The following is a 26,185-nucleotide window of genomic DNA, read 5'->3' on the forward strand; positions in this document are numbered from 1 at the left end:
CAAAGGTTAAGAAGGCTTGGTCTGCCTACTAATGACGGCACCCATTAATGCTGTCAACTGTGTTTTGCAGGGTAAACATCTAAAAGGCAACACTCTTTCCTAAGAAAAAACATGTGTGTTAATGGGGTTAATAAGATTCAAAAAAACATTATTTGACTAGACATACCAACACCTTCCTCCAGGCCTAGCTGCACTGGGTGTGTTCCCTGCTGCGGATCTTCTGTAAAGGACATAGCAATATGAGCTATCTTGGAAAAAAAAAACATCTACATTGTTTGGCACAGTATGATATTGGACCTACCAGGAGGAGGGTCAGCACTGATGTCAACACCTGTGAGTCCGTCTGGTTCGCCAAGCTGCATGGGCTGTGGAGGGGCTGAGATCCGTGCTACAGATGAACAAATTGCAGGTTGGGGAAAACAAAAAAAGGACAATTGGAAGGGCAAGTATCACATTCTCTTAATGTCACACATAGGATAGTAGTTAATCTTTTCCAAACAACTCACACAATTGACATCCAAGATAATATCCTACCTCGGTGCAAAGCATCCGAATCTAAGTCCTCTCTGGGAAAGATGGTATCGGGTCCTATGATGTTCAAGAAAGGTAATTGATAATCCCAGAGAGAACTTCGTGCACGTTCATCCAGCCGACCTTGACGGTCATAAAGACCCTCCGCAGCCCATGCAATTAGCTTCTTCCGAACGGACCCACAGATGTCGTTGACCTTCTTCCGCACACTGTCACGGTGGCGAGGTGCTTCACCCAGTGCATTTACAGCATCCCGGATTTCATCCCACAATCTGTTCTTCTCTGTTACTGAGTAAGACGCGGCCCTGGTCCCATGTATCGCCTGATATCTGGCCATATAGGCGTGGACCAGGGCACAGCACTGATTGTGGGTGAAACGGGGAAGCCGGGGTAATGTGGACAAGCTGACTCTGGTGGACGGACCCGCTCCAGGACTACTGTCAGAAGAGCCAGCTTGTCCACTTGGTGTGTTAACACCTCCCCCGGCTTCCTCCTCCGGGATGGGGATGGTGGACTCCCTCATGGATACAGCTGGAGCCTCCCTCACACCAGAGCCAGACGATCTGCCCACCCTGCCCCCCCTGCCCCCCCTGCCCCCCCTGGCCCCCCTGGCCCCCCTGGCCCCCCTGGCCACCCTGCCCCTTCTCATCCTTCCAGTGGGTGGGGCCATGGGAGCACGAGGTGGGCAGAGAATCTGGCTGTCCAGCAGCAGCAAAGAGCCCCAAACTCCTAAATCTGAAATGACAAAAGAGAAAACAGAAAAAACAGGATTTGCAGATTGCTCTTCATATACAGTATAATTAGTGAACAGTTACAGAACACACTTACCTAATGGCACAAACAGACTTGGTCGTGGTGGTGGTGGTAGTAGTGGGCAAAGAGCAGAAGAGGCTGCAAAGAAAAGGAAAAAAAAAACACATAAGAAAACGCATAGGGGTACAAATCACACGAGGCCCTCCAAACACTTACCTAATGGCACAAACACAGTGGTGGTGGTGGTGGTGGTGGTGGTGGTGGCAAAGAGCAGAAGAGGCTGCAAAGAAATGGAAAAAAAAAAAACATAAGAAAACGCATAGGGGTACAAATCACACGAGGCCCTCCAAACACTTACCTAATGGCACAAACACAGTGGTGGTGGTGGTGGTGGTGGTGGTGGTGGTGGTGGCAAAGAGCAGAAGAGGCTGCAAAGAAATGGAAAAAAAAACACATAAGAAAACTCATAGGGGTACAAATCACACGAGGCCCTCCAAACACTTACCTAATGGCACAAACACAGTGGTGGTGGTGGTGGTGGTGGTGGTGGTGGTGGTGGTGGCAAAGAGCAGAAGAGGTTGCAAAGAAATGTAAAAAAAAAACACATAAGAAAACTCATAGGGGTACAAATCACACGAGGCCCTCCAAACACTTACCTAATGGCACAAACACAGTGGTGGTGGTGGTGGTGGTGGTGGTGGTGGTGGTGGCAAAGAGCAGAAGAGGCTGCAAAGAAATGGAAAAAAAAAACACATAAGAAAACTCATAGGGGTACAAATCACACGAGGCCCTCCAAACACTTACCTAATGGCACAAACACAGTGGTGGTGGTGGTGGTGGTGTAATCCTTTATAGGCAAAAGGAGGCTGCAAACATTAAACATACATGAGAAATCGCATGACCTACATACGTGCACATAATAAATTACAGTTATCAGGAAAGCAAAAATTGTGTCTTTGGAAGCTGGGAAGGTAAGGGGGCAGGTTTAGATGCCAAATCTAGACTGCACACCTTTAACAAACATGAGAAAACACATGTCCAAACCACATGCACATGGGGCCAACTGCCAATGATTAAAAGACACTTGAGGGGTTCCCAAGCTATTGTGGGTTGGAGGGGATTCACCATAGACAACTTAAGCACACCCAAGATAAGTACAAATTGTCTCCTTCCTTTTTTTTGGGAGAGAGAGATACAATTGTCTTACCTCCAGATAATGTAGGTTGTGGGTCACAGGGTCTTGCTAGCACATAAGAAACATCGATCTATAACATCCAGCAGCCATATTGGCCATGTGCTCCTTTTATAGCTGGCTCACAGGTGTGATAATTAGCGGCCGTTTCTATATATATCTGCGCATTCGCGAATTTGCGCGTTCAAAATTGAGGACGATATCCCAGACGCATTAGATGGTGCAATGCTGGCATTTATTGGTGCCTTGTTTGAGGAGGCCCTGGCACAGGAGGCAGCAGAAGGTGGGGAAGCTGCAGCAGCAGCAGCAGCAGCACCTCCAGCAGCAGCACCTCCAGTCCGTGTGCCCTTACCTCGCCAGCCACGCATTTTTGCTCCAAGGATCTATTTGGACAAGCTGCGGGATTCTGATGTCAGGAGGAAGTTCCGGCTCGAGCGAGGAACTATTCTACACCTCTACCAGCTCATAGCAGAGAAAATTGACCCGGACACACAGCGCGGCCATGCGGTGCCCGGCATGGCCAGATTGCTGGCCACTTTGTATATTTTAGGGCGTGGCAGCTTCCAAGCCACTTCGGGAAGTATCATGGGCATTAGCCAGCCCACAGTTTCAAGGGTGTTCATGTTGGTCATTAATGCCATAGTGGATATAGTGCCCAATTTTATCCACTGGCCACAGAATGAAAATGAGTGGAATGAAGTCAAGTTGGGTTTCTACCGGCGGGCACACATGCCGCAAATCCTAGGGGCAATCGATGGCACCCACATAGCCATTAGGCCCCCAAGGAGCCACGAAAGTGAATACCGGAACCGCAAGCAGTACCACTCCGTGAACGTCCAATTAGTGTGTGACGCCAAACAGCGCATCATGAGTGTCAACACTGGTCACCCAGGGTCGTGCCATGATTCCAGTATGTTAAGAACAAGTACTCTGTACGAGGTGTTTGAAAGTGGACAAATGCCCGAAGGGTGGCTTATTGGTAAAGTATTTTGTCTTAACAACATAAACTGTAAGATTACATAGACATAGGAATAAGCTACATCGGTGTACACCCTGATTTAAGCAAAGCCTACCTAAAATGGATGTGTTAGGAGTTGTCAGGCTGTTCACACACAACCAGATCAGCAGCTTAGCAGCTCACAAAAGAAAGATTTGCAAAGTTGTCTTTGAGTCCAATGAAGGTGGTTAACCAATGTGTAAATGGTGTCCTCTAGCCACCCAAAGAAAACCGACAAATGATTCCAATGGTATTGCCATATCCCCAAAGTACTTTGCATAAGTGAGTCAATATTGGTTTCCTCACTCTAGTTGCAGATATATTCCAGAAGTAAGACCTAGGCTAATGTAATAGGAACAAAATAGGGGCCAAGTTGAAACTTGCAAGAGAAACCCACCACTTTGTGTGTCCTTTTTCCCATTTGTATTAGTGATTTAGGCAGTTAGACAGAGTTGAGATGTTTCATATGATTTTTTGCAAACAGACGAGCAGGTTGTTTAGTAAAATGCCTAATTGTCTCCCATTTTGAGGAGTCATCTAAAGTCACATGATATGAATAACTAATGTATATTTTTCTTATTTTTCAGGGGATGCTGGTTACCCGCAGCTGACGTGGCTGATGGCTCCAATCAGGTACCCCCAGGGCCCAGCAGAGAGGAATTACAACAGGGCCTTGCGGAGAAGCCGGAGTATCATTGAGTTGACCATAGGTCTTCTCAAGTCCCGGTTTCTCTGCTTGGCCCGGCCTGGGGGTGAACTCCTGTACTCTCCTACAAAGGCTTCCAAGATCATCCTGGCGTGCTGCGTGTTGCACAACATGTGCGTTGCCCGGGATGATTCTTGGGAGCTGACGGAGGAGAGGGAGCCAGAGGTCCGTCAGCCGGCGGCCCCCAGGCGGCGGAGCACCGCTGCCGGTATGGCCACCCGGAATACCCTGGTTGCTAGCCACTTTACATGTAAGTACTGTAACCGGTCAAGATAGGGCATGTGTATTAATTAGCTAGTTAGCAGAGGTGCCACTCACAGGGAGACAGAGGGTGATTATCATCTGCCAATGACACTTGCCATTGTGTGTGATAAACATTGGTAAAATTGTGTTACTTGAGCAAAAACATGCACCTCTAACCATAAACATGTTGGTATTGTGAATAGTGTAAAGGGCTGAGAAGAGCTGGCAGGTGTTTATTTGTGTCTATGCCACCTGTGTAGTTATTGATAACATGAACGGCTGCTTGGTATCTTATGGTGTTGTAATTTTCCAGAACATCAACATCTTGGAATCATGGCACGTACCATGGGAAGCCTGTGGTGATGGGCTGTCTGGCGTCACAGGTGTGTATTCAAATGTTTACATTAATGATTTCTGGTTTGTGTAAGTTGGCATAAAATGTGTTATTTCACTCGTGATGTCGAAATTAAATGAAGTTCAGAATGAAGCAAACAGGCATTAAGATGTGATTTTCATTATGAAATGTCTTATCCTTTGTTTTATTTTTCCAGGAGTGGTACTGCTTGCGGGTGTAGGTGGTAGAAACCCACCTTGATGGACTCCACTCATTTTCTTTTGTGGTCAGTGGATATTTGGTAAGGCACATGGCCAATGACCAACATGAACACCCTGGAACTTTGAAAGTGGCTTGGAAGCTGCCCAGCAACCTTGCCATGCCTGTCCCCTATGAGCTGGTAGAGGTGCAGAATGGATTCTGAACTCTGCCGGAAGTTGTGGAAGACATCAGAATCCCGTAGCCATGGAGCAAAGATCGTGGTCTGGCGCTGTAAAGGCACACGGACTGGAGAGTGACAATATTCTTTTGCTGCATCCCTCCTTCTGCTGTCATTCTCAAATAAATAAATACATTAGAATTGAACATGTGTTTTTTTGTTTTGTGTGGGTGCCTACAGACAAAAGGGCCATCCACACTGTAAGATTTAGAGAAGACTTTATCCTTCCGATTGACATTTTCTATGTAGTGCAAGGGCCTGCCTGATTGCATCCAAATTGAAAGTGTTGAGGTTTGAGCTTCTATTATATGGTTTGGTTAAGTCTACAGGAAAAAGTCTAGACAAATTGTTAGTGTATGGCCCATTAAGCTGCCAAGGCCGGAGTTTTGCACTTTGCATGCTGCTTGTACTGGTGATGTGAGGGGTTGTAATGTAGAGTAGGGATGTGACAGTGTTGTGTTGAGGTGTGAGGCAAATGTAGTGTTGGACTATGAGGGTCTGTGTTGTTGAAATATGGAGAGAGTCCAATATCAGACACCTATGTTTATTGGTCAAGAAATTGTAAGAACCATGGTAAATATGTAAAGAATTGCATCTCGATAAAACTAGGACCACACTCATAAAATCAAAATTGTGTTGTTTCCATTGATGTGCTTGAAATTTGGGTAGGACACCCCCCTCCCCCCCCAAATTCAAGATAGTTTAAAAAAACTGTTTAAAAAAATGAGAGTGAAAAGAGATCCCAAGTGTAGTGATGTGATTTGAACCCATGACGTTGTGAACTGCAGTGAAGTTGCAAAGCACTTAGCTATTGTGCAGAATAAAGCTGTATGGTGGAAAAAATGGAGTGTGTTAAGGCTAAAAAGCACATATAGCTAAAGAACTAAACATTGTATGGAATGTGGGAAGAAGACCATGGTAAAATTGTGAGGTTTCATCTTGCCCTGAAGTAGGGTAGGGGTTTGGTCACTTGCCTTTGGTACTTTCCTTCATAAGATCGATTCGACACACAGACAAGATCAAAAAAACACTTAAAATGGTGTAAGCTTGCAAGCGCTTCTGAGTGTAACATTATTTAGCAATATATATGATGTAATCCGTTACATTTTAGCAATATAAACAAAAAAAGAAAATAAAAAAAGTAGGTGGAGATGGTAAGCCTCGAACCTACAGCAGAGGGAGATGAATTACAGACATGTGATGTGTGCACTAATCCACTAGCCCACATCGCTATGTGAAACTGCTATAAGCACGAAGACATAAGTTTGCGAATTGGCGAAGCCGCGATCGTAAGTGAATCCCGCTGACGGCGGAATTCATTATTGCTGTTTTACTCGCCAATTCGCCGCAGCGCCAGTTAATTGATTTGAACGCGGCGAAACTGAAACACGTCATAGAGGTTTGAAGCTGCAGTTTCTTTAAATCCGGCCCCCCGTGTGGTCATCATCAACCATCAGATGAGCAGCTTTACATCAGACACCTTCAATTGGCAGGAATCCTTAAAAGCCTTCCTCCATACAGACCCCACTGTTATGCTGGATAAATCAATGTAAAATCTCACACACAAAGGTGATGCCACCAAGAAGAGACAAAAAGACAGGACATAGTGAAGGTCCGTATAAAATCACAAGGAGTTTATTTAGAAATGTACTTACAAAGGTAAATAAAGTATGAGCATCATAAATATACAGAGAACTGAGGCTCGTAGCGTACTTGTGTCTCAGTGTTCTGACTGATGCGTTTCATCCAATTCGATTTCTTCAGATGCATAGCCTAATGGCGCAAGTATGCCCATATAAATTAAAGAAACCAGAACTAACGTTAACCGGATATTGCCATCTGAACTGCACCATATTACCCAGTGCATTCCAGCGGCCCAAAAGCAGCTAACCAAGAGAGGCCAGAAGTCACCAACAAGACCCAAGGCTCTCATGTGCATACTGCCAGCTGCCTCCCATAAGCATTCTAACCATCCTAAGGTATACCTAAACAAGGAAAAGAAATAGTGGAGCCCCTCTTGAGGCTGACTCCCCACTGAATTTTAATACTGGGCAAACAGACCTCAGAGGAGTTTTATTAATTGCCCACCAGCTATATGTAAAATGCAACCCCATTACAGGGTCCATAAATCACCACCTGAAAGTTCTTATTTATAGGTACAACCCCCTGGTGGTTGCACCCAATATATATATATATAATCTTAGAGTTAAAAAATAAGAATAAATATAAATAAATAAATATTACCTCTCAACAATAGCGAGTGAAATACAGCACTATCAATATCCAAGTATGGCTCACTTGTTTATGGCGAAGTGGGAGGAGGAAGTTGTCTATGTCGACAGGAGACCTGAGTTGGTTTTCTGGGGGAGGTACATAGATGACGTTCTTCTCCTATGGGATGAGAGTACAGAATTGTTGACTGAGTTTATGGAATGCTTGAACGATAACTCTTTAGGCATTTTGTTGCAATATGAGGCCAGTCCCACAGGAGTCCACTTTTTAGGCCATAATATTGAACTAAAAGGGTGGTATTTAAACACCTCCACTTACTTTAAGGAAACTGATAACAATAGTTAAGTAGGCCAAGATAGCTGTCATCATTCCTTAATGGCTCTGATCGGTCCCTAAGAGTCAGTTACTCTGTTACAGTTGAGAGATTATAGAGTTAAGACCATAGTGCACTGGGGTGACTTGATGTGGCCACTGCAGCTTACAAATATGTTTGCAAATGTGTGCAACTTAGGCCTCATGCACACTGGAAGTTTTTACAGCTGCTGTTTTTGGCGTCAGACGTTTTTTTCTGCAGCCAATAAACTCCCAAGCATGTTATCCTATGTGTCAATGCACACATAGGCTGTTATCAGCAGTTTTTGGCACAGGTGTTTTCTGGCTGAAAAAAAAACAAAACTATTGGGTTTTAGGAGGTGTTTTTCAGCTGTAAAAATGCTCTAACTCTGATAAAAGCTTAAAAACGCTGAAAAACGTCACAAAATGCAGAAAACGCGGCTATTCTGCATTTATCAATGTTTTTGAGCCATAAGCTTTTGTGGGAGTATAGCTTTGCTAAAAAAAAAAAAACGCTACAGCTGAAAAAAGCTAAAAACTGCTGAAAAACGCTAAAACAAAAAAGCTGAAAAACTCCTTCTACAGCTACAGCTTTCTACTGACGCTATGATAACGTCCAGTGTACATGAGGCCTAAAACCTTGTTTTAACGTGAACTGTTAGACAGGATCAATTTGGTTTTGTTGCAGGGTAGCTGGTAAGTGGGCTGGGAATTTTTGTTTGTTTTTTGATGTGCGTTGCCCTTCCATGTTCTCCTTGCTGCAAAGGCTACCTATAGGTTGGGGTGGTTGCCATTTTTTTGTACCGATGCTTATCTCCTCCTGCATTTCTGTGAGCTTCACAAAACATTCTTGTTGGGTCCTCTTCATTCTGCATGTGTGCTCTGTAGCTCCATTCATTCCTATGGGAAGAGCTGTACTCTACAGGACCACTGATGTCAGCCATGTGTATGGTTCTCCCAACAGCACTGAATGTGCCAGCATGAAGCGGAGCTGGTGAGAAGGCCTTCTGAAGGTAGGCTGTGCAGCTTCCAGCTGGGCTGCACAGTGAAGATTACTGAAAGGGGGGCCAATGTAAGCACCAGGTAAAATGGGCTGCACTTGGGGTAGCAGGGCCATACCCCTAGCAAATGCTGACATTTTACATTGAGCTGCGCATGGGAGACATTCGTGAAGAGGAATGTAAGAATCCTTTATTCTTTGTCTGTTCTGTTATAATTAAAGGCCAGCTTCTGGAATTTAAAAAAATCCACTGTGGTGCTCAAATAAGATTGCATACGTTTAAGCCCTTGTAGTGGGAAGGGAGGGGGAGGCAGCAAGAGTGTTTTTTTTCAATTCCTCGAGTTGGCCTTTAAACCCGCCTTCTCACAAATGGTTGCATTTACACTAAAGTTCCGCTTTAAAGGACAACTTGTACTTACCTTTGTGCTCAACACAAGGGCATGATTGTTTTCTACGTGCCTGTCATGATCAGGGGTTAGGTTCAAAAACCAGTTGCTATAGCAGTAGCAGGACTACCACCGACCAGCAGGATAGGTACACAGGCAGTCACCCTGGCAGATGACGCGGGCTCACCTGAGGTGCGGGGTCTAAGTACTAACCAGTGTTCATCAGAGCTCCTGATGGTGGAGTTAGATTTTGCTGCATGTTAGTACCAGGTCGCAGTCCTCAGGATCGCCCCACCAGGAGGTGAGCAAGTAGCGGATAAGCAGATAGGGATCAAACAGAAACTTAGTCAGTAAACAGGCCAAAGGTCAGGAATGGGTAGTTGCAGGTTGGGATCAGGCAGAAGCGTAGTCGAGGAACAAACCAAGGGTCAATAACGAGTGGTAGCAAAATAGGGTCAATAACGAGTGGTAGCAAAATATGGACGGCAGCAGGGAAGACGTGACCGAAATACTGGCTGAAGAAAGCACAACAATCTGGCAAACAGAAAGTGCAGAGACATGGCTTAAATGAGCAAATTTATGGCAGGAGCAAAGAGTTCAAGGTTCAAGCCAGGATCATCCAAAGAATTGTTAAGGACATGCGCTAGCATTCCAGATGTCTTAACAAGAAGAGACATTGCCTGACCCAGCAGAGTTTCTGGGTTCAAATTCAGTCCCTGACAGTGCCCTGTACACACCGTACTACTGCACTCAGTGAAGAGTGCTGAATAAAAATGAAGCACGAGACTTGAATGAAATATTTAATGACCCTAAAAAAAATTTGAAATAGAAAAAAAAAAAACATATTGCGTTGCCCCTCACTGCCACTACACAATATACACCAGCATACATGTTTTAATTTGCAGTCTGGTGTGAATGTGCCCAAAAAAGATTTATTATCTTTCTGTGTTGGTGTCCCTTCCTTTCTTGTCCAAGGTTGTACCAATCACCTCCCAAGGGCACAAAATACATTTTTACTGCATGACAGCGCAAAGCTCCTGTGAAAATTAAGTTATATGAATGGAAGCATTTCACACTGGTGCCTTGCTCTACTATGTGCTGGTGTGCCGTGGAAAAAAAGTAGAGCAAGCATTACTTTAGCACAAAGCAATGCATGGTTATTGCCAGTGATGAGCTCAGGTGGGTTTGGAAACTAGCCAAAACCTGCCTAAGCTATCCTGCTGGGAAGCTGTCTTGCCCACCAGCCAATCATAGGCAGCGAAAGCATTCCCTGTCCTGTAGCTGCACATATACACTCCCCTTGCATATGTGTGGCTGCGGGGCACCTCATAAGAATGGTTGTCGTCTTTGACAGCTTTCTGGAGGTCAAGTCAGGCAAGTTTGGACTTGTGTCTGAATGCACCTGAGCTCATCACTAGTTAATGTGCTTTGAAACACATGAACGCACAGAAAAAAAAGCAGGTCAGCGCAAGTGTGGCTCCTCTGCCGTGCCATAGATCCATTGCATGAAGTTTGGTCACCTCATCCCTTTAAACCCAAACACATATTAATTACACAGGTTCTGAGATAAACTTCATGCAGGCAAGGCACCAAGTGAGTTTAATTAAAAAGAAATAAACCTATGCGCTACCAGTGGGGTAAAGAAATGTGAAAAATAAATGATGTACTGGAGCACCAGAAATCAGCTGCTAATTCAGTAGTGTCACCAAATACTAAACTAATTGAGAAAGAGGAGAGAATCAGTGCTAGATCTCTAAAATTGGTGGACCATAAATAAATCACTGATGGAGAAGTATGAACATATACATTCTAGATAAAAGCCATAATAATCTTGTATGCAAAATAGTACAGCAATAAAATAATGTATAAAGTGCAATAGCAGTGATCAATCAAGTGCTCTTGTGCTCAATAATAAATACGGATAAATGCAGGAAAATGCTACAAGTGATAAGTATATAGGTGGTGATCTTCTTTACCCAGTATAGAAAATGCCCAAATGGTAATATAAAGATGAAGTGATCAATGCCCAAAATAAAAGAAAGAATGATCAACTGCAACTTAATAGTTGCTAAATGATGAAAAGGGAAAAAACTGCAACTTCAGGTTGCAACAGTGGTTATCTGAATAACAGAATCAAGTGCAAGTGGTTATCTAAATAACAGAATCAAGTGCAAGTGCAAATATCAGTCGATATTCAGTGAAAGCAGATCACTTAAAGTGCTTAATAATACCCAATAAATAAATACATAAAAACAATAATTTTGGATATTAATCGCATAAAATCACAAAGTCCCAAAAAAATGTGCAAAAAGTGCAATAATGTAAAAAATGAAGATGACAACAGTTCATATGTGACTGGGTGACACAAAACACTTCCGGTGACAACCAGTGCGATCTTTCGTGAGCTTGAAATCCAACATTAAGTGTAATGGCCGCTCACCTCCATTCACACTCAATAGAGCATTTGGATATGATGAATCACCCTGAGGGACCTCCAGAATAATCGCCGATCCACTGAGAGACTTAAGTAATCGCTATACAATCCTCATGTATATGGAAATGCCCAATGGATACTCAATTATCTTCTATAGGGTCATCATATAGGCGGCAACCAATGCAGTGTTCCTGGGATACTCATTCACAAAAGATAAACAGGGGGGACTCTCATAGTGTAGTATATCAATTAATTTTAATAAATCCAAAATACATTACGCTTACATTTAAAATCAGGATAGAATCCGTTCAATAATACTGCAGGATACCGCCGATGCGGTGCGTTCCGATACTTGCGGTCTCGGCCGTAGACCGGAAGTGAAACCAAAAGACCTGAGGAGTATGGTAGCACCAAGCAGGATTAAAAAAGTCAGGAAGAGCACACTAAGCGGCCCATGGACCACCATTTTTGATCAAAAAGTTAGCTACAGGTGTGGAGTAAGTAACTGTGGCACCTGTGTAGTCATGTGTCATCGCAAAAAATAAGTGACTGCAATAAATGGGAAGGTGCATACAATTCAACATTTTATTAATTGTGACATCTTCTTGCGGTCTATGGTCTACTGTGCCCTTGTGGGCTCTTATGCGTGGGTTGTACGTCACGTCCAGTGTAAGAATAGGTGCATAGGAGCAATATCACTACTAAGAAAGACAACTATTCAGTTCCTTGGCACTTTGCAGATGTACATACTAGCAGCTCAGAAGGCCAAAGGTCTTTGTCATTGAGGATCCAAAACAATAAGGTGATACCACCCTTCTCCTGTGCTTAGAATCCAAGCTCCTCGACCACACTCCCCACGGGACTCACAAATGGCATCTCGGATTGCTAAGGTCTTGCTGCCCAAAAAGGACTGGGGTAGTCCAACAATACTAAAGGCAAAAAGAAACAAAAAAAGGGCGCACCGACCTAGCCCATTATCCTCAATAATAGGCTTTTTATTAAAGTAACATATAAAATAGCTACTCACAAACACAGGTGGAAAATAATCATATCAAGCTCAGTTGCTCCAGTATCAGGAATAGTCCATGTATTAGTCCATAATCCTGTTAAGATGGCGGCTGACGCGTTTCGAGGCTCAGCCTCTTCCTCAGAGCCACTGAGTGCGCCCTTTTTTTGTTTATTTTTGCCTTTGTCATTGAGGCACTAGGGAAGGATCTAGATTATAGTAGAACATACAGGGAGCTTTGCATAGAGAAGCGTTCTGGATCTTCACGTTAGGATCCTTGACACCTAAAGAGCTCTGTGAGGAAATAGAGCTTCATTCTGCAATGTGATTCTATTTCCCTGTGCTGCGAACACCATTTGCATGGACCTCAGAAGACGCAAAGCGTTTTTGAACCGTTTTCTATTTTTTGTCGTGATTGACGATGGATTTACATTGCGGGACACTATTTATTTTTTCTTTTTAATAAAAGACTTTTCAAAAACTGTGTTCTGTGGTTTTTCCTTTTTCACATTTTTTATGGTGAATGGGTAGGGGTATGATGTACCCGATACCCATTCACATGGGGGGGGACAGGATCTGGGGGACCCCTTGTTAAAGGGGGCTATCAGATTCCTATAAGCCCCTCACCTGCAGACCCCCACAACCACAGCACAGGGTTGTCAGGAAGAGGCCCTTGTCCCAATCAACATGGGAACAAGGTGCTTTGGAGGACACCCCAAAGCACCCTCCCCATTTTGAGGGAAAGTGACCTGGTATGGTTTAGGAGGGGGGGCCCTCGCTCGCCCCCCCCCCCCCCATCCTGGCCTGCCAGGCTGCATGCTCGGATAAGGGCCTGGAATAAATTTTGGGGGAGCCCACGCCGTTTTTTTTTTTCAGTTTTTTTTGTCTGTATTGCTGGGAGTTGACAATACATTACAGCCACGAGCAAGTTTTTAATTAAATTTTTTCCTTTAGAAATGTCAGTATTGCTGCAGCAAGGTCTTTACATCCTACCAATGCGCCACTTTGCAGGTACATTAAGGGGACCCCCCCCCCGGCACAATATTTAAAGGAATTTTTAATTTTTATTGTTTCACTTTAAGCATTACTAAAATCACTGCTCCCGTAAAAATTATTGTTTTAAAAAAAATGTTTTGCATTGATACATGTCCCCCAGTGCAGTACCCGGGTCCCCATACCCTTTCTATGGCAATAACTTGCAAATTAGCCTTTAAAATGAGGACTTTTGATTTTTAATGTTTGTGTCCCATAGACTTTAATAGAGTTTGCATGTTCGCTAGAACTTTTCCCCTGTTGGAGATGTTCTGGTGCAAACCGAAACAAGGGGTTGTTCGGCCCATCACTATTGATGATATCTGAGGGGCGGGACTAAACAATGAGGGCAGTCCAACGTGTAGGTATATATTTGTGTAGTGGGTAATTTGTGTCTTTGGCTCTGAGCAAGAAAGTTCTCCCTTGAAATACGTCAGTCTACCTGTATACATGCCATCTGACCTCCTTGCAGCATTGGAACAGTCCATGTCCTGGAGGATATCTGTCAATTCAGTGCTTTGACATGCGTACTGATTACACGCGTTTGTGAGTATGATGTATGAGTATGATGTTTGTTATATTTTTCAATAAATGTTTACTTGAATTGCACTAGGTCGGTGTGACCTTTTCTTGTTTTCGTTATCTTTCTAGCTCCTGTGGATACCCATGGTCCTGAGAGGGCAGCAAGACTCTATGTGCTACTAACGAAGTATAAGATACACTTCTCCTAAAGCATAACACCTGAGCGCAGGAGAGTTACCTTTAGGAGTTAGAAAGCACCCCCTAGGGACACATTTAACCCTTTGATCGCCCCTCATGTTAACCCCTTCCTTGCCAGTGTCATTAGTACAGTAACAGTGCATATTTTTAGCACTGATCACTGTAATAATGTCACTAGTCCCTAAAAAAGTGTCAAAATTGTCAGTATGGTGTTGGATTTGTCCACCGCAATGTTGCAGGCACCCTAAAAACCGCTGATCGCCGCCATTACTAGTAAAAAATAAATAAAATAAATATAGAAAAATATAAAATAAATAAATAAAAATCCCCAAAAAATATCCCACAGTTTGTAGATACGTTTGTATAGCTTTTGCGCAAACCAATCAATTTAAGCATATTGGGATTTTTTTTTAACCAAACATATGTAGCAGAATACATATTGGCCTACAAGAAATTGGATTTTTTACAACTTTTTTATTGAATATGTTTTATATCAGAAAGAAAAAAAACGTTTTTTTTTTTTTTTTTTTCAAAATTGTCGCTCTTTTTTTGTTCATAGCGCAAAAAAAAAACAAAAAAAAAAAACGAAGAGGTGATCAAATACTACGAAAAGAAAGTTTTATTTGTGGGGGAAAAAAAGGACATCAAGTTACAGCATCGCACAGCCGCAAAATTGACAGTTAAAATAATGCAGTGCTGTATTGCAAAAAATGGCCTGGTCATTAAGGGATTAAAACCTTCCGGAGCTGAACTGGTTAATCCTCAATGTGTCTGTAGACTGTCACTGTTTGAACTCCAGAAAAATGGCCGCTGCTTGTGACATTTTTCAGAGACGTGTATCGATCCTAGTTCACCACTGGAAGGCTGTCACGTGGTAGAGGCGGGCCTCAGGACGCCCAATAGGAAGTATGAGGAAGCGGAAGTAGAGTGTGTAATTGCGGTCCAGAGACAGGACATGGTGTCGGTGTGTACAGTGACAGCACAGAGCGGGCGGAGGTGGCGGACGGAGCCGGGGATCGCTGATTCTATACAGTGAGGAGGAGGAGGTGACTGACATCACTGGAAAATGAGCAGATTTCGCTGTGTGAATGTGTAATCTCTCCTCCTAGTCAGTACTCGTCGCATTAGGACAGCTCCACTTTCCTCATTAGATACAGTGGGGGGGGGGGGGGGGGTTACTAAGACAGCTGCCCATGGCAACCAATCAGCTTCTAGCTTTCATTTCCAAATCTTTACTGAGCAAACTGAAGCTAGAAGTCGGCTGGTTACTTAATGAGCAGCTGCTCCAGTTTAGTAAATTCCCCCTTCCCTGTGTATATAACTGCTACACAACTAATATTCTAAATTAGGTGCATGGAGACCTGCATATAAGCTTTAACCACTTGACTTGTGGAAGATTTACCCCCCCCCCCCCCCCCTTCGTGACCAGGTCATTTTTTCCGATATGGCACTGTGTTACTTAAACTAAAAATTGCGTGGTCATACGACGCTGTACCCAAGTAAAATTGACCTTTTTTTTCCCCCACAAATAGAGCTTTTTTTTTTTTTTTTTTTTGGTGATATTTGATCACCTCTGCGATTTTGTTTTTTTTTTGTTTTTTTTATTATTATATAAACAATAAAAAACATGACAATTTTTTTTAAAAAGAAAAAAAAACAATATTTTTTTACTTTCTGCTATAAAACCTATCCAATACTAAAATGTAAAAAATCTTTTTTTCTTCATCAGTTTAGGTCAAAATGTATCCTGCCTCATATTTTTGGTAAATAAAACCCCCCAATAAGCATATATTGATTGGTTTGTGCAAAAGTTATAGCATCTGCAAACTATGGGATATATATATATATAATTTAATTTTTTTTTAACTAGCAATGGCGGCGATCAGCGACTTATAGCGGGACTGCAATATTGCGATGGACAAATCTGACACCTAAGTTACACTTTTTGGGGACCAGTGATACTAATGCAGCAATCAGTGCTAAAAAATATGCACTGTCACTGTACTAATGACACTGGCTGGGACGGTGTTAACATCAGGGGTAATCAAAGGGCTAACTGTGTGCCTAAGTTGTGCTTACTCACTGTGGGGGAGGTGATTTTGACTAGGGGAAGGCATAGATCCGTGTCCCTGCTTCGCAGAAACACAGGATCATTACCTTCCCTCCTGACAGAATGGCAATCTGCCTTGTTTACATAGGCAGATTGTCGTTTTGCCTCTGTGCTGTATAATCGGCGGGTGCCATCTAATATTAAGTCCGTGGTACCCGCTCCTGCGCTGCTGGAGTGGGTCACCAGTGGTGCGCATGTGCCCCAGACCCGGAAGTGTCAAATCACGTACTTGGTGTGTGATCTGGCATGGAGCTGCTGCTCTGCTGCGGTAAATGGCGGTGGGCGGTCCGCAAGTGGTTACCATGGTAATGTCATTAAAATCTACATTTTTTAATCACAGCAATACCCGGTGTTCTTGCAATCCATATTCAGCACTTCTCATTACAGGGTGACAACGCTCTGTCCCTGTCCCACAATTTTACACTTACGTTGTCACATAGAAAATTGGAGACAAGTGGCTATTTTCCCTATACATTAAATAGGCCTAAATCACTGTTGTCACTGTCAGGGAAACCCACCCTGAGAAGTCCCATGTAACCATTGCTGGAGTACATGCATGTAGACAGAAAGTAGCGGCAGGTGAACACAAGTATCCATTGCAATTGTTTATGATTAATAGGGACTGATTTAGTGCCGGTTCACACTAGGTATCTCCGACTTCGGGGGCGACCTGTGAAGTCGCGTGCACCGTGACTTCGGCGCGATTTGCACGGACTTCACATAATGAATGTCTATGCAAGTCGCTCTGAGGTCGTCCGAAGTAGTACAGGACCCTTTTTCTAAGTCGGAGCGACTTTTGTCGCTCCTATTAGAACGGGTCCTGTAGCACTGCATGGACCGCGAGGGACCGCGACTTGTCAGGCTAACAAGTCGCGGTAGTGTGAATGGACACTTACTAAAGGCAAGTAAGCTGTTCACTTTGCAGGGGAATTTTCCCTTAGCTTAGTGAATGAGTTGATGCTCTGCTGTCTTCCATCATCCAATCATGTACAAGCAAAATTACTGTTTTCTTTTTTTTTTGTTGCTCGTGATTGGGTTATTTTTGCAAAGCAAATTTATACCCCGTTCACTAACCTAAGGCCCCTTTCACACTTGCGAACTGTTTTTCATCCATCCATCGACGTTTGAAAAACAGACATCAATGCATCGCTATAGAAAAAACAAATGTGAATAGATGATCATCCATTTACATCAGTTTACATCCGCATCCGTCAACATCCTTTTTTTTTTTTTTTTTTTAAACAGATCAAAACCCTTTTTTTGTTCTGTTTAAAAAAACAGAATGGACGAAAAAGTAATGTAAACGGACAAACGCTCTGTTTTTGCACTAGTAGTGGATGTAAAAAAACTGAAGAGCAGCTGATGAGAAAATGATGAATGACAAAAAAAAATGAAAAACCATGTAGGCAAGGGGCCTAGCAGTGAGGGGGAAGTGCAATTCACATTTTCAGTGCATCGCTTTACTTTTTTTTTTTTTTTTAACTTTATTGAAGTGCCACAAAATGACATTTCACTAATCACTTCAGCTTCAGAAGATTTGGCCCCCTTCATGACCGTGTTACTTTAACTGGCAATTGCACGGTAATGCAACACTGTACTCAAACTTTATACATCAAGCTCTCTTAGTGCCGGTTCACACTACCACAGCACGACTTCGGGGGCGACCTGTGAAGTCGCATGCACCGCGACTTCGGCGCGACTTGCACGGACTTCATATAATGAATGTCAATGCAAGTCGCTCCGATGTCGCCACCAAAGTAGTACAGGAACTACTTTCTAAGTCGGAGCGACTTGAGTCGCTCCTATTAGAACGGTTCCCGTAGCACTGCATGGACCGCGACTTGTCAGGCTGTCCAGTCGCCTGAAAAGTCGCGGTAGTGTGAATGGGCACTTATGGTGGTATTTGATCACCACTGGGATTTCTATTTTTTATTATAAAAATGTGGAAAAAGCTAATTTTGAGGGGAAAGAAAATTAAAATATTGAGGGGAAAAAAAACAATATTTTCTACTTTCTGTTATAAAATCCAGCCAATAAAAAAAAAAAATCTAAAAATGTAAATTTTTTTGTAAATTTAGGCTAACATGTATTCTGCTACAGTTCTTTGGTTAAAAAAAAAAAAAATCCCAGTAATTGTATAATTGGTTTCTGTGAAAGTACTAGTGTCTACAGTTTATGGTATAGGAACTGGAATTTACACAGCTATGACACTATGCTAGTGATGGCGTGAACAGCGACTTAGTGTGACAGGCTATCTGGAGCTAGCTAACACTGGCTGGGAGGTACACTGACATCAATAGTGACACTAACACAGTGATCAGTGCTAATACTGTACTAATGGCACTGGCTGGGATGAGGTTAAAATCTAGGGGCAACCAAAGGGTTAACTGTGTGCTGCTTTTACTTTACTATCTAGCTGTTTTTTCCTGCTGCTGTGCAGGGAGAAGAAACAGTGAGATCGCTGTTTACAGTACACAGAGTTCTGTGTTTTCTTAAACACAGAACTCTGTGTATGTGATTGGCCACAGCCAAAATCATTTGCTGAAATCAGCTGCCAAAAGTCGTGCTGTGTCCAATCACAGCGCGGGTTGGCAAGGGGCGCACGCATGCGTGACCCAAACCTGGAAGCAAATTAGCAACATGCCTGCCTGTGCCACACATTTGCAGTAGAACTACTGTCACTTTCCAATTTAGCCCACCCTAGCTTCAGCTTAGAGGCTTCCCAAGTTTGAATCCCTGTCCATCCGTCTAGGGCTCCAAAGCTGCCCAATGCACTGACAAACCATCCTTAGCATGACTGTGTGCCCCCACTTTCCAGAGTGGGAAGATATCTTCCAAATGCCTGAGTGCAAGAGGTGGTGTCTCAGGGTTACAAACTAGAGTTTCGTTCCATGCCCCCTCCACGGTTTCTAACGTCAAATCTCCCTGTGTCCCCCCCTTTCAGATGTTCATCTGGCACTTACTAAATTTCTGGACCATGGAGTCATAACCCCAGTCCTTGGTGCAGAACAATTTCATGGGGTTTTCTCTAATCTTTTCACTGCCCCAAAACTCAAAGGGGATTTTCACCCCATCTTCAGCCTCAAGGCCCGGAATGTTTACATTGGGTTCCACAAATTATGGATAAATTCAACTGGATCTCTCATCGCTTCCTTTCACACCATAAATACCATACTTAAAGCGGTGTTCCAGCCTCCCCCTCCAAAAATGAATAGTCAGCAGCTACACATACATACTGTAGCTGCTGACTTTTAATATTAGGACACTTACCTGTCCTGGAGTGCAGCAATGTCGGCACTGCAGCCGATGTTTCCATCGGCTGTCGGGTGCTGCCGCCGCCATTGTCAGTAAGGGGACCCGGCAGTGAAGCCTTGCGGCTTCACGGGCAGGTTCCTACTGTGCATGCGCGAAGCACGCTGTGCATTCGGATTGGCTCGGCGGCAGGGGGAAGGAGGAGGGAGCCAAACTTCCGAGGGACAGCTCTGCGGCGCTGTCTCCCGAATGTGGGGAAGAGTACCTGTCAAAAACAGGTACCCGTTCCCCCCAGAAAGGTGACAAATGTGGCACCGGGGGAGGGGGGGGGGGCAAATGAGTGGAAGTTTCACTTTTGGGTGGAACTCCGCTTTAAATGTGCCCATCTTTCCAGCTCATCCACACTTTGTTCTTTTTGCTGTCGGACCTCTGCAATTTTTTACTTTTCCATTTGCCTGTCTTCTGCCTCTCAGGTGTTCACCAAGGTGCTTGATCCAATGTTAGCCCTGTTATGCTCTTGGGATATTCCAAGTGTAGGATAATTGGATGGCCTTCAGTTGTGAAAACAGTCAGCAAAGTCTTTGAAGGACGTGTCTCTGACTGTCCAGACATTGCAGAGGTTCGTGTAGACCCTGAACTTTCAAAATGATTGTTGACTCTGCTTCATTACTTGAAGTTTCTCGAATGTGACACTTCCCAGGATACATTTCAGATGGTAAGGTCTGCAAGTCTTACAGTGGTTGTAAAGGCACAAGGTTTTTTACGTACGTTCTATGCATTAAGATAAAAAAACTTTCTGTGTGCCTCAGCCCTCCCAGCCCACCTTATACTTACCTGAGCCCCCTCTCCATTCAGCGATGTCCACAAGAGCCCTGCCTCTCAGGGGATTCACACTCCTGATTGGCTATTGGCAGCAATCGCAGCCAGTGAGCCAATCAGGAGATGGAGGGGGCAGGGCCAGACTGCAGCTCCGTGTGTGAATGGACACACAAAGCAGCGGCTCGGGTGCTTGCTTTGGGGACACCCGACAGGAGTGCTAACGTGGGGCTCAAGAGGAGGAGGATCCAGGCCACATTGTGCAGAACCACTGCATGGAGCAGGTAAGTAGAACATTTTTATTATTTTAAATTAAAGCTTTACAATCACTTTAAGTCAACAAGTCCGTCTTCTTCAGCCTAGAAGTAATCCGACCCTCTGCTTCTGCATGATGATGGTAAACTCCTTTGAGGTAGTTCTATTTGTCCAATTCCAATCCAGACACCTGCAAAACAACAATCTGTCATTGCGGGACAATTTTGTGCTGTCTGTGCATGGACATCAGGATAAAACCTAGGACCAGGCTTTCCCTGGCTTGGTGCCTCTGAGATCTGATGTTGCTGTTAGGAAAATCTTTCCTGTGTTCTGGAGATTTCTGACAACAAATGCCAGCCTGTTCAGCTTAGGGGAAGTCCCAAGCACTTTATCAGTACTGGAGACCTGGTCGCCAAAGGAACACTTTCATCTCCAAAGCAAAACTTTTTAGAGCTTTGGGCAATATGGATGGATCAACCTGTTGGAATGCTATTTCATTTGGTTCCAGTCTGACAACACCATGGCAGTGATTCATACCAGTTAGGGAGGAACAAAACATCTCCCTGCATTAACAGATGTAGAGCAGATCCTGGACTAACAAAGGATGCTCCGGGTTCTCGATTCACATTCTTTATATAGCTAATGTAGCACCCTCCTAGGTAGGTGCTAGGAGACGTATATGTGTGGCCCTGTCTGCTTATCAGGGGGGCCTGATCAGTTAGTGAGGATGTCATGTGTTTCCAGGTGGAGTCTGTTGAGTCTGGGGAGTATCCCCACTGTATCCAATGAGGGCTCTTGTTGGACAGTGGAGGAAACCTGAGCAATAGCGTGCCAGGGTTTATAGCTGTCCCAGTGGGCAGAGTTCACCGCAATGCACCCTGGGATTGTGTATAAACCTGGCGGGAGCATGTGATAGAGCGTATTTGGCGGGAAGCAGAGTCCCAGGAGGAGGCTGACGGCTGTCTCTCCTCCTGTCAGAGCGAGTGAAGGTGTCCTGGGCAGTCGGCTTGAAGGACCGGAGGTTAAGCTGGGCTGCAGAAAGGGATCCAAGTGGAGCTCCTTGGCAGGAGTTTCCAGGAAAAACAGTGTTGTGAGTACTCAAAATCTGCCCAGGGGTCTGCCTAAGAGAGGGGGCCACTCCAGAAGGTCACGGGGATCCAGGATCCAGCTAACTGGTAGTTGTGGCATAGAATGGGGGTGCCAAGTGTTAAGCCCTGAAGATAAGGGAGTGAAAGGGGGCGCCAGTGTGGGCCCTGAAGCGTTCAGCAGTGCAGAAAAAGTCTACAAGTAGCTACCTCAGGAAGGAGTACCTGAGGCACCTAAGAGAAGATCTCTTTAGTTGAGGCTCAGTTACAAGAATAGCTCAGCATTAACTGGCATCCGGCCAGCGTTAACCAGCGTCAAGTCCGCATTGGCAGGCATTCAGTCAGCGTCAAACAGTACTTCTTAGGTGTCTCTGCCAAATTGTGCATAGTTGAGTTAAAGGAGTAAAAAAAGGGGGGGAGATTGGCGCAATCGGATTACACGAGCTGCTGCGATAATCTAGATATGGGCAAAAATGCAGATGATTGAGTCGGCCTGAAGAAGGAGCGCATGCTCCGCAACGCGTCGCTGTTCTACGCACCAGCATCCCCAGGAAGTGATGTCATAGCCCTCCGACCCAAGGACCCAAGGACCCACGCTGCTACACCACCGCCGAAGGATCTGCACGTCCCCTGCCTCACAACAGGAGATCGCCGCTCATCCCCCACAGCGCCAGCTCCACAAGGGATCCGGAATGACACCCTGGATGAATAGCGCCCAGATGCCCTGTACTATTTGAGATGCCTGTTTTTAACGCACGTTTGTGAGTAATACTCTTTTAAATTGCTAATAAATCAACTGCATTGCTACACTTAGATTGGCGCTTGGTCTTCTCTCTCTTTTTGTCTTGAGTTAAAGGAGTATTCCACTCATCCCTTCTCCCATCCAAGTTCCTAAATAAATTTAAAAAAAACCATAGATACTGGACTGGTCATTGTCTCAGTGCTCACACTTGAAGAAACATGCTTAAGTAACCCAGGGGACCCATATCCAGCAAAATGCCTGGGAATTGTGCTACACCTATACAAACCCATCATTTAGACTTATGGTCTAAAGCAGTGGTCCTCAGCTCTGGTCCTCGGGCCCATTAACAGGCCAGATTTTAAGTATTACCTTGGGGAGATGCAGACTAGAATACTACAATCACTGAGCAGTCAATGAGATCATCTGTGATGTAATTTAGTTATCTTGCAAACCTGGCCTGTTGGTGGGCCCCGAGGACCGGAGTTGAGGACCACAGGTCTAAAGGATCAGATTCCTCCCTTTTCAGTTAAGGTTCACTCCATTAGGGCAGTGAACGCCTCTTGGGTTTTTACAGCATTGGTCCTCTGTTTCCCAAATTTGCACGGTTGCCACCTGGTCTTCTGTTTCCATGTTCTGCCTCTGCCGGGTAGACATCTATGCCTCATCTGATGCTATCTTTGTGTGTAGGTCCTTCAGGCAGGTCTTTGAGCTGCAGGCTGTCCCAGGTACATGGGGTTTGTTTGTCCTGTTAGTAACTCAATGCTGTCTTGCCTACCCCTCAACTGGACTGCTTTTGGAAATCCCAAAGATTTAAGGGTATTTGTACTTGGCATACAATCTTTTTCTTGGAATCCATTGAGGAACACTCCTCTGTATATATATATATAATCATGATCTTGGTACTGCTTTGCTCCAAAATTGAGGCATGCTGTGAGTGGTTATACCCTAGGATGGGCAACAGCTTTTTCTGTTTGAAAGTAGCCAGTCCATGGCAATATAATCCAAAGGTGTAAGACTTGTTTGGTCACTTGTGCTCCCAAGAAAAGGGTTTTATGGTATGTGCAAAAACTTTTTTATGCTCGAAACATGGAGAAAGTTATTTTATATAATTTTTTTCTGCCATAAGTTAGGCCCCTTTAACACGCGGTAGTCCGGCGGATTCCGTTTTCTCAGCGGGGGATCAAGCCGCCAATCCCCCGCTGAGCAGGCGGATGGCAGCTGTGTACAGAGACAGAGCTGTCAGGTCCCCATTCTTCTCTATGGGGGAGTCAGATGGGAACAGACCGTCTGTCCGTTCTAATCCGATCCACCAGGCGGATGGAAAATAGGGTTTCCATCCATTCGGATGTCAGCGGACATGTCTCCGCTGACATCAATGCCCCATAGAGATGCATGCGGCATCCATTCAGATCCGCCTGAAAAACAGACAGACGGATCTGAACGGTTTGCTTGTGTTATAAAGGGGCCTAAGGGTTTCAGTTCTTGAAATCCTGATACTCAGAATTTGCCAAGTCAGTCATTTTACCACTAGATGTATTCCAGTTCCTTACAGAATTAAACTTTTGGTAATGTACCTTTCTTTAATAAAAAAAATAAAAATAAAAAAAAAAAAAAAAGTTTCAACTTCCAAACTGATCTTTGTAGTAAACACTAGTTTTTCTTAAACCTGCCCACCAAAAGTGGATAAATAAAAGCTAGCCTCACACATGCACAGATGGAGTTATTCTTGCCTCAGCAAGCATTGACTGTTGGGTTTGAGGACAGGTTTAGGAGACACTGCTTTACCTATACAGAGTAATAATGTGTAAAAGTATAATTGATTAGATGTTTGCTTTTGTTGCAGGAGGACACCATGTACGTGCTGGTCACTGTGCTGGTGGCATTATTTTTAACTCTTTATTTAAAGTGGTTTAAGAGCAGACGCCTATGTCTTGATGCAAAAAGACTGGATGGCAAAACTGTCCTCATTACTGGTGAGTTACTTTTACATAAATAGCTCCTTCATTCTTGTCTAAAGCTGATCCAAATTATGCCTACATCGTATGTGTTTACTAGTGCAGTAGTTGGTTGAGGATTTGCTTAAATCTCTTGCTTTATTTAGATTGCATGTTAGTTCCTAGTTTTTATTTTTGCACCAAATATTAAATACATTTACCAGGTGGTTGAATACAACTATTCCTGTAGTTGAATTATCACATTACCTCTTATGTGTGAAAGAAGTATTCTCTTTGTCTGCCTTGCTGTCACACTTCTGTTACATAATAGTACAAATTAAGTGTATGATTGTTTCTGAGGGCTACAGAGACCATTCCTCCCTCCGATGTTTCTAAAAGCGGTGTCTTGTATTCTTCTTAAACTGGCTTTAACCCTACCCTCAATATGTCTTTTCAGATCTTGGGTTTCGCTGTAACACCACCATAGTGGTCTCTTAATACCACAGTGTCTGTTGTTATAAATTTCATTTGGCAGAAAAGAATAACTCAGGTGGCTAATGGACACAAATTATTCTTGGCATTTTATGTATTTGTAGGATTACAAAATTTGGATAGGTACACGCAGTGGGCATTTTTTAAGCTTTTAAAGTAAAGTAGAGTTCAGCACAATAATGTCCCAGAGTTTTTTAGATTCTTGTCAAAGCTACGACAAGCATTTCCATTGAAAGACTGGTATCATAACAGGGTTTTCACTTTTGTCTGTCTGTGACCGTTCTCATTATCCAGGTCATGGTAGAGCTAGTAGCAGTTAGTCACATTCAACCGGAACTTGTTCTTTAATGTTGATGACATGTCCTAGTTTATCCATGCCACCTCTTCAGTTCTAATGAGCATCTGGAATATACCCTACTGTAGCTTCCTCCTCATTGGCTTACCCTTACATATGCTATCCCCCCTTAAGTCCGTCATGACTGCTGCTGCCAGGCTCATCTACCTTACAAACCACTCATTGCCTGCTATCCCTCTCTGCTAATCCCTCTGCTGGCTTCTGCTCACCCAATGAATTAAATTCAAAATACTAACAACAACTTACATTGCCTTCAACCACTCTGCCCCCAGATATATAACTAACATATTCTCAAAATACCAACCTAATTGTTGTCTTAATTTCTCCCAAGACCTCCGGCTCTCTAGCTCCTTTGTCGCCTCCTCCCATGCTCACCTCCAGGACTTCTCCTGAGCCTATCCTAGCCTCTGGAACTCCCTAATCTAATCTGTCCAATATATCTCCTACTCTGTCCACATTTTGACGATCCCTGAAAACTCATCTCTTTAAAGATCCCTGAAAACTCATCTCTTTAAAGAGGCCTATCTGGCCCCCACCTAACTGTACTTTTATTTCCTCCATCAGTCCTTACCCGACAGCTATTACCATTTTTATCTCTTGACCCTCCTCCTTAGATTGTAAGCTCTAACGAGCAAGGCTCTTTGATTCCTACTGCATTACGTATGTATAAACTGTCGGCACTATACAAATCCTGTATAATAATAATACACAGTTAGGTCCATAAATATTGGGACATCAACACAATTCTAATATTTTTGGCTCTCTAAAAATGGATTTGAAATGAAACAAACAAGATGTGCTTTAAC

The 26,185-nt window shown here is 43.9% G+C and overlaps 1 protein-coding gene across 2 annotated transcripts in view; it reads left to right on the forward strand.

The window, feature by feature from the left end:
• The window catches only part of LOC309565055 (retinol dehydrogenase 12-like), a 115,526-nt gene that overhangs the window by 48,388 nt on the left and 40,953 nt on the right, over window positions 1-26,185 (forward strand). Inside the window, exons 1-2 of one of the 2 annotated variants that reach the window (XM_082269803.1) lie at window positions 15,249-15,384; window positions 24,442-24,571. In XM_082269803.1, the coding sequence (XP_082125929.1) occupies window positions 24,451-24,571 (121 nt within the window). In that variant the 5' untranslated portion in view covers window positions 15,249-15,384; window positions 24,442-24,450. Of the gene's footprint in view, window positions 1-15,248; window positions 15,385-24,441; window positions 24,572-26,185 lie in introns of those variants that run through there. The other variant, XM_082269804.1, reaches the window with a different exon arrangement.

Source organism: Pelophylax lessonae (assembly GCF_965119305.1).
Source record: "Pelophylax lessonae genome assembly, chromosome: 1".
NCBI lineage: Eukaryota > Metazoa > Chordata > Amphibia > Anura > Ranidae > Pelophylax > Pelophylax lessonae.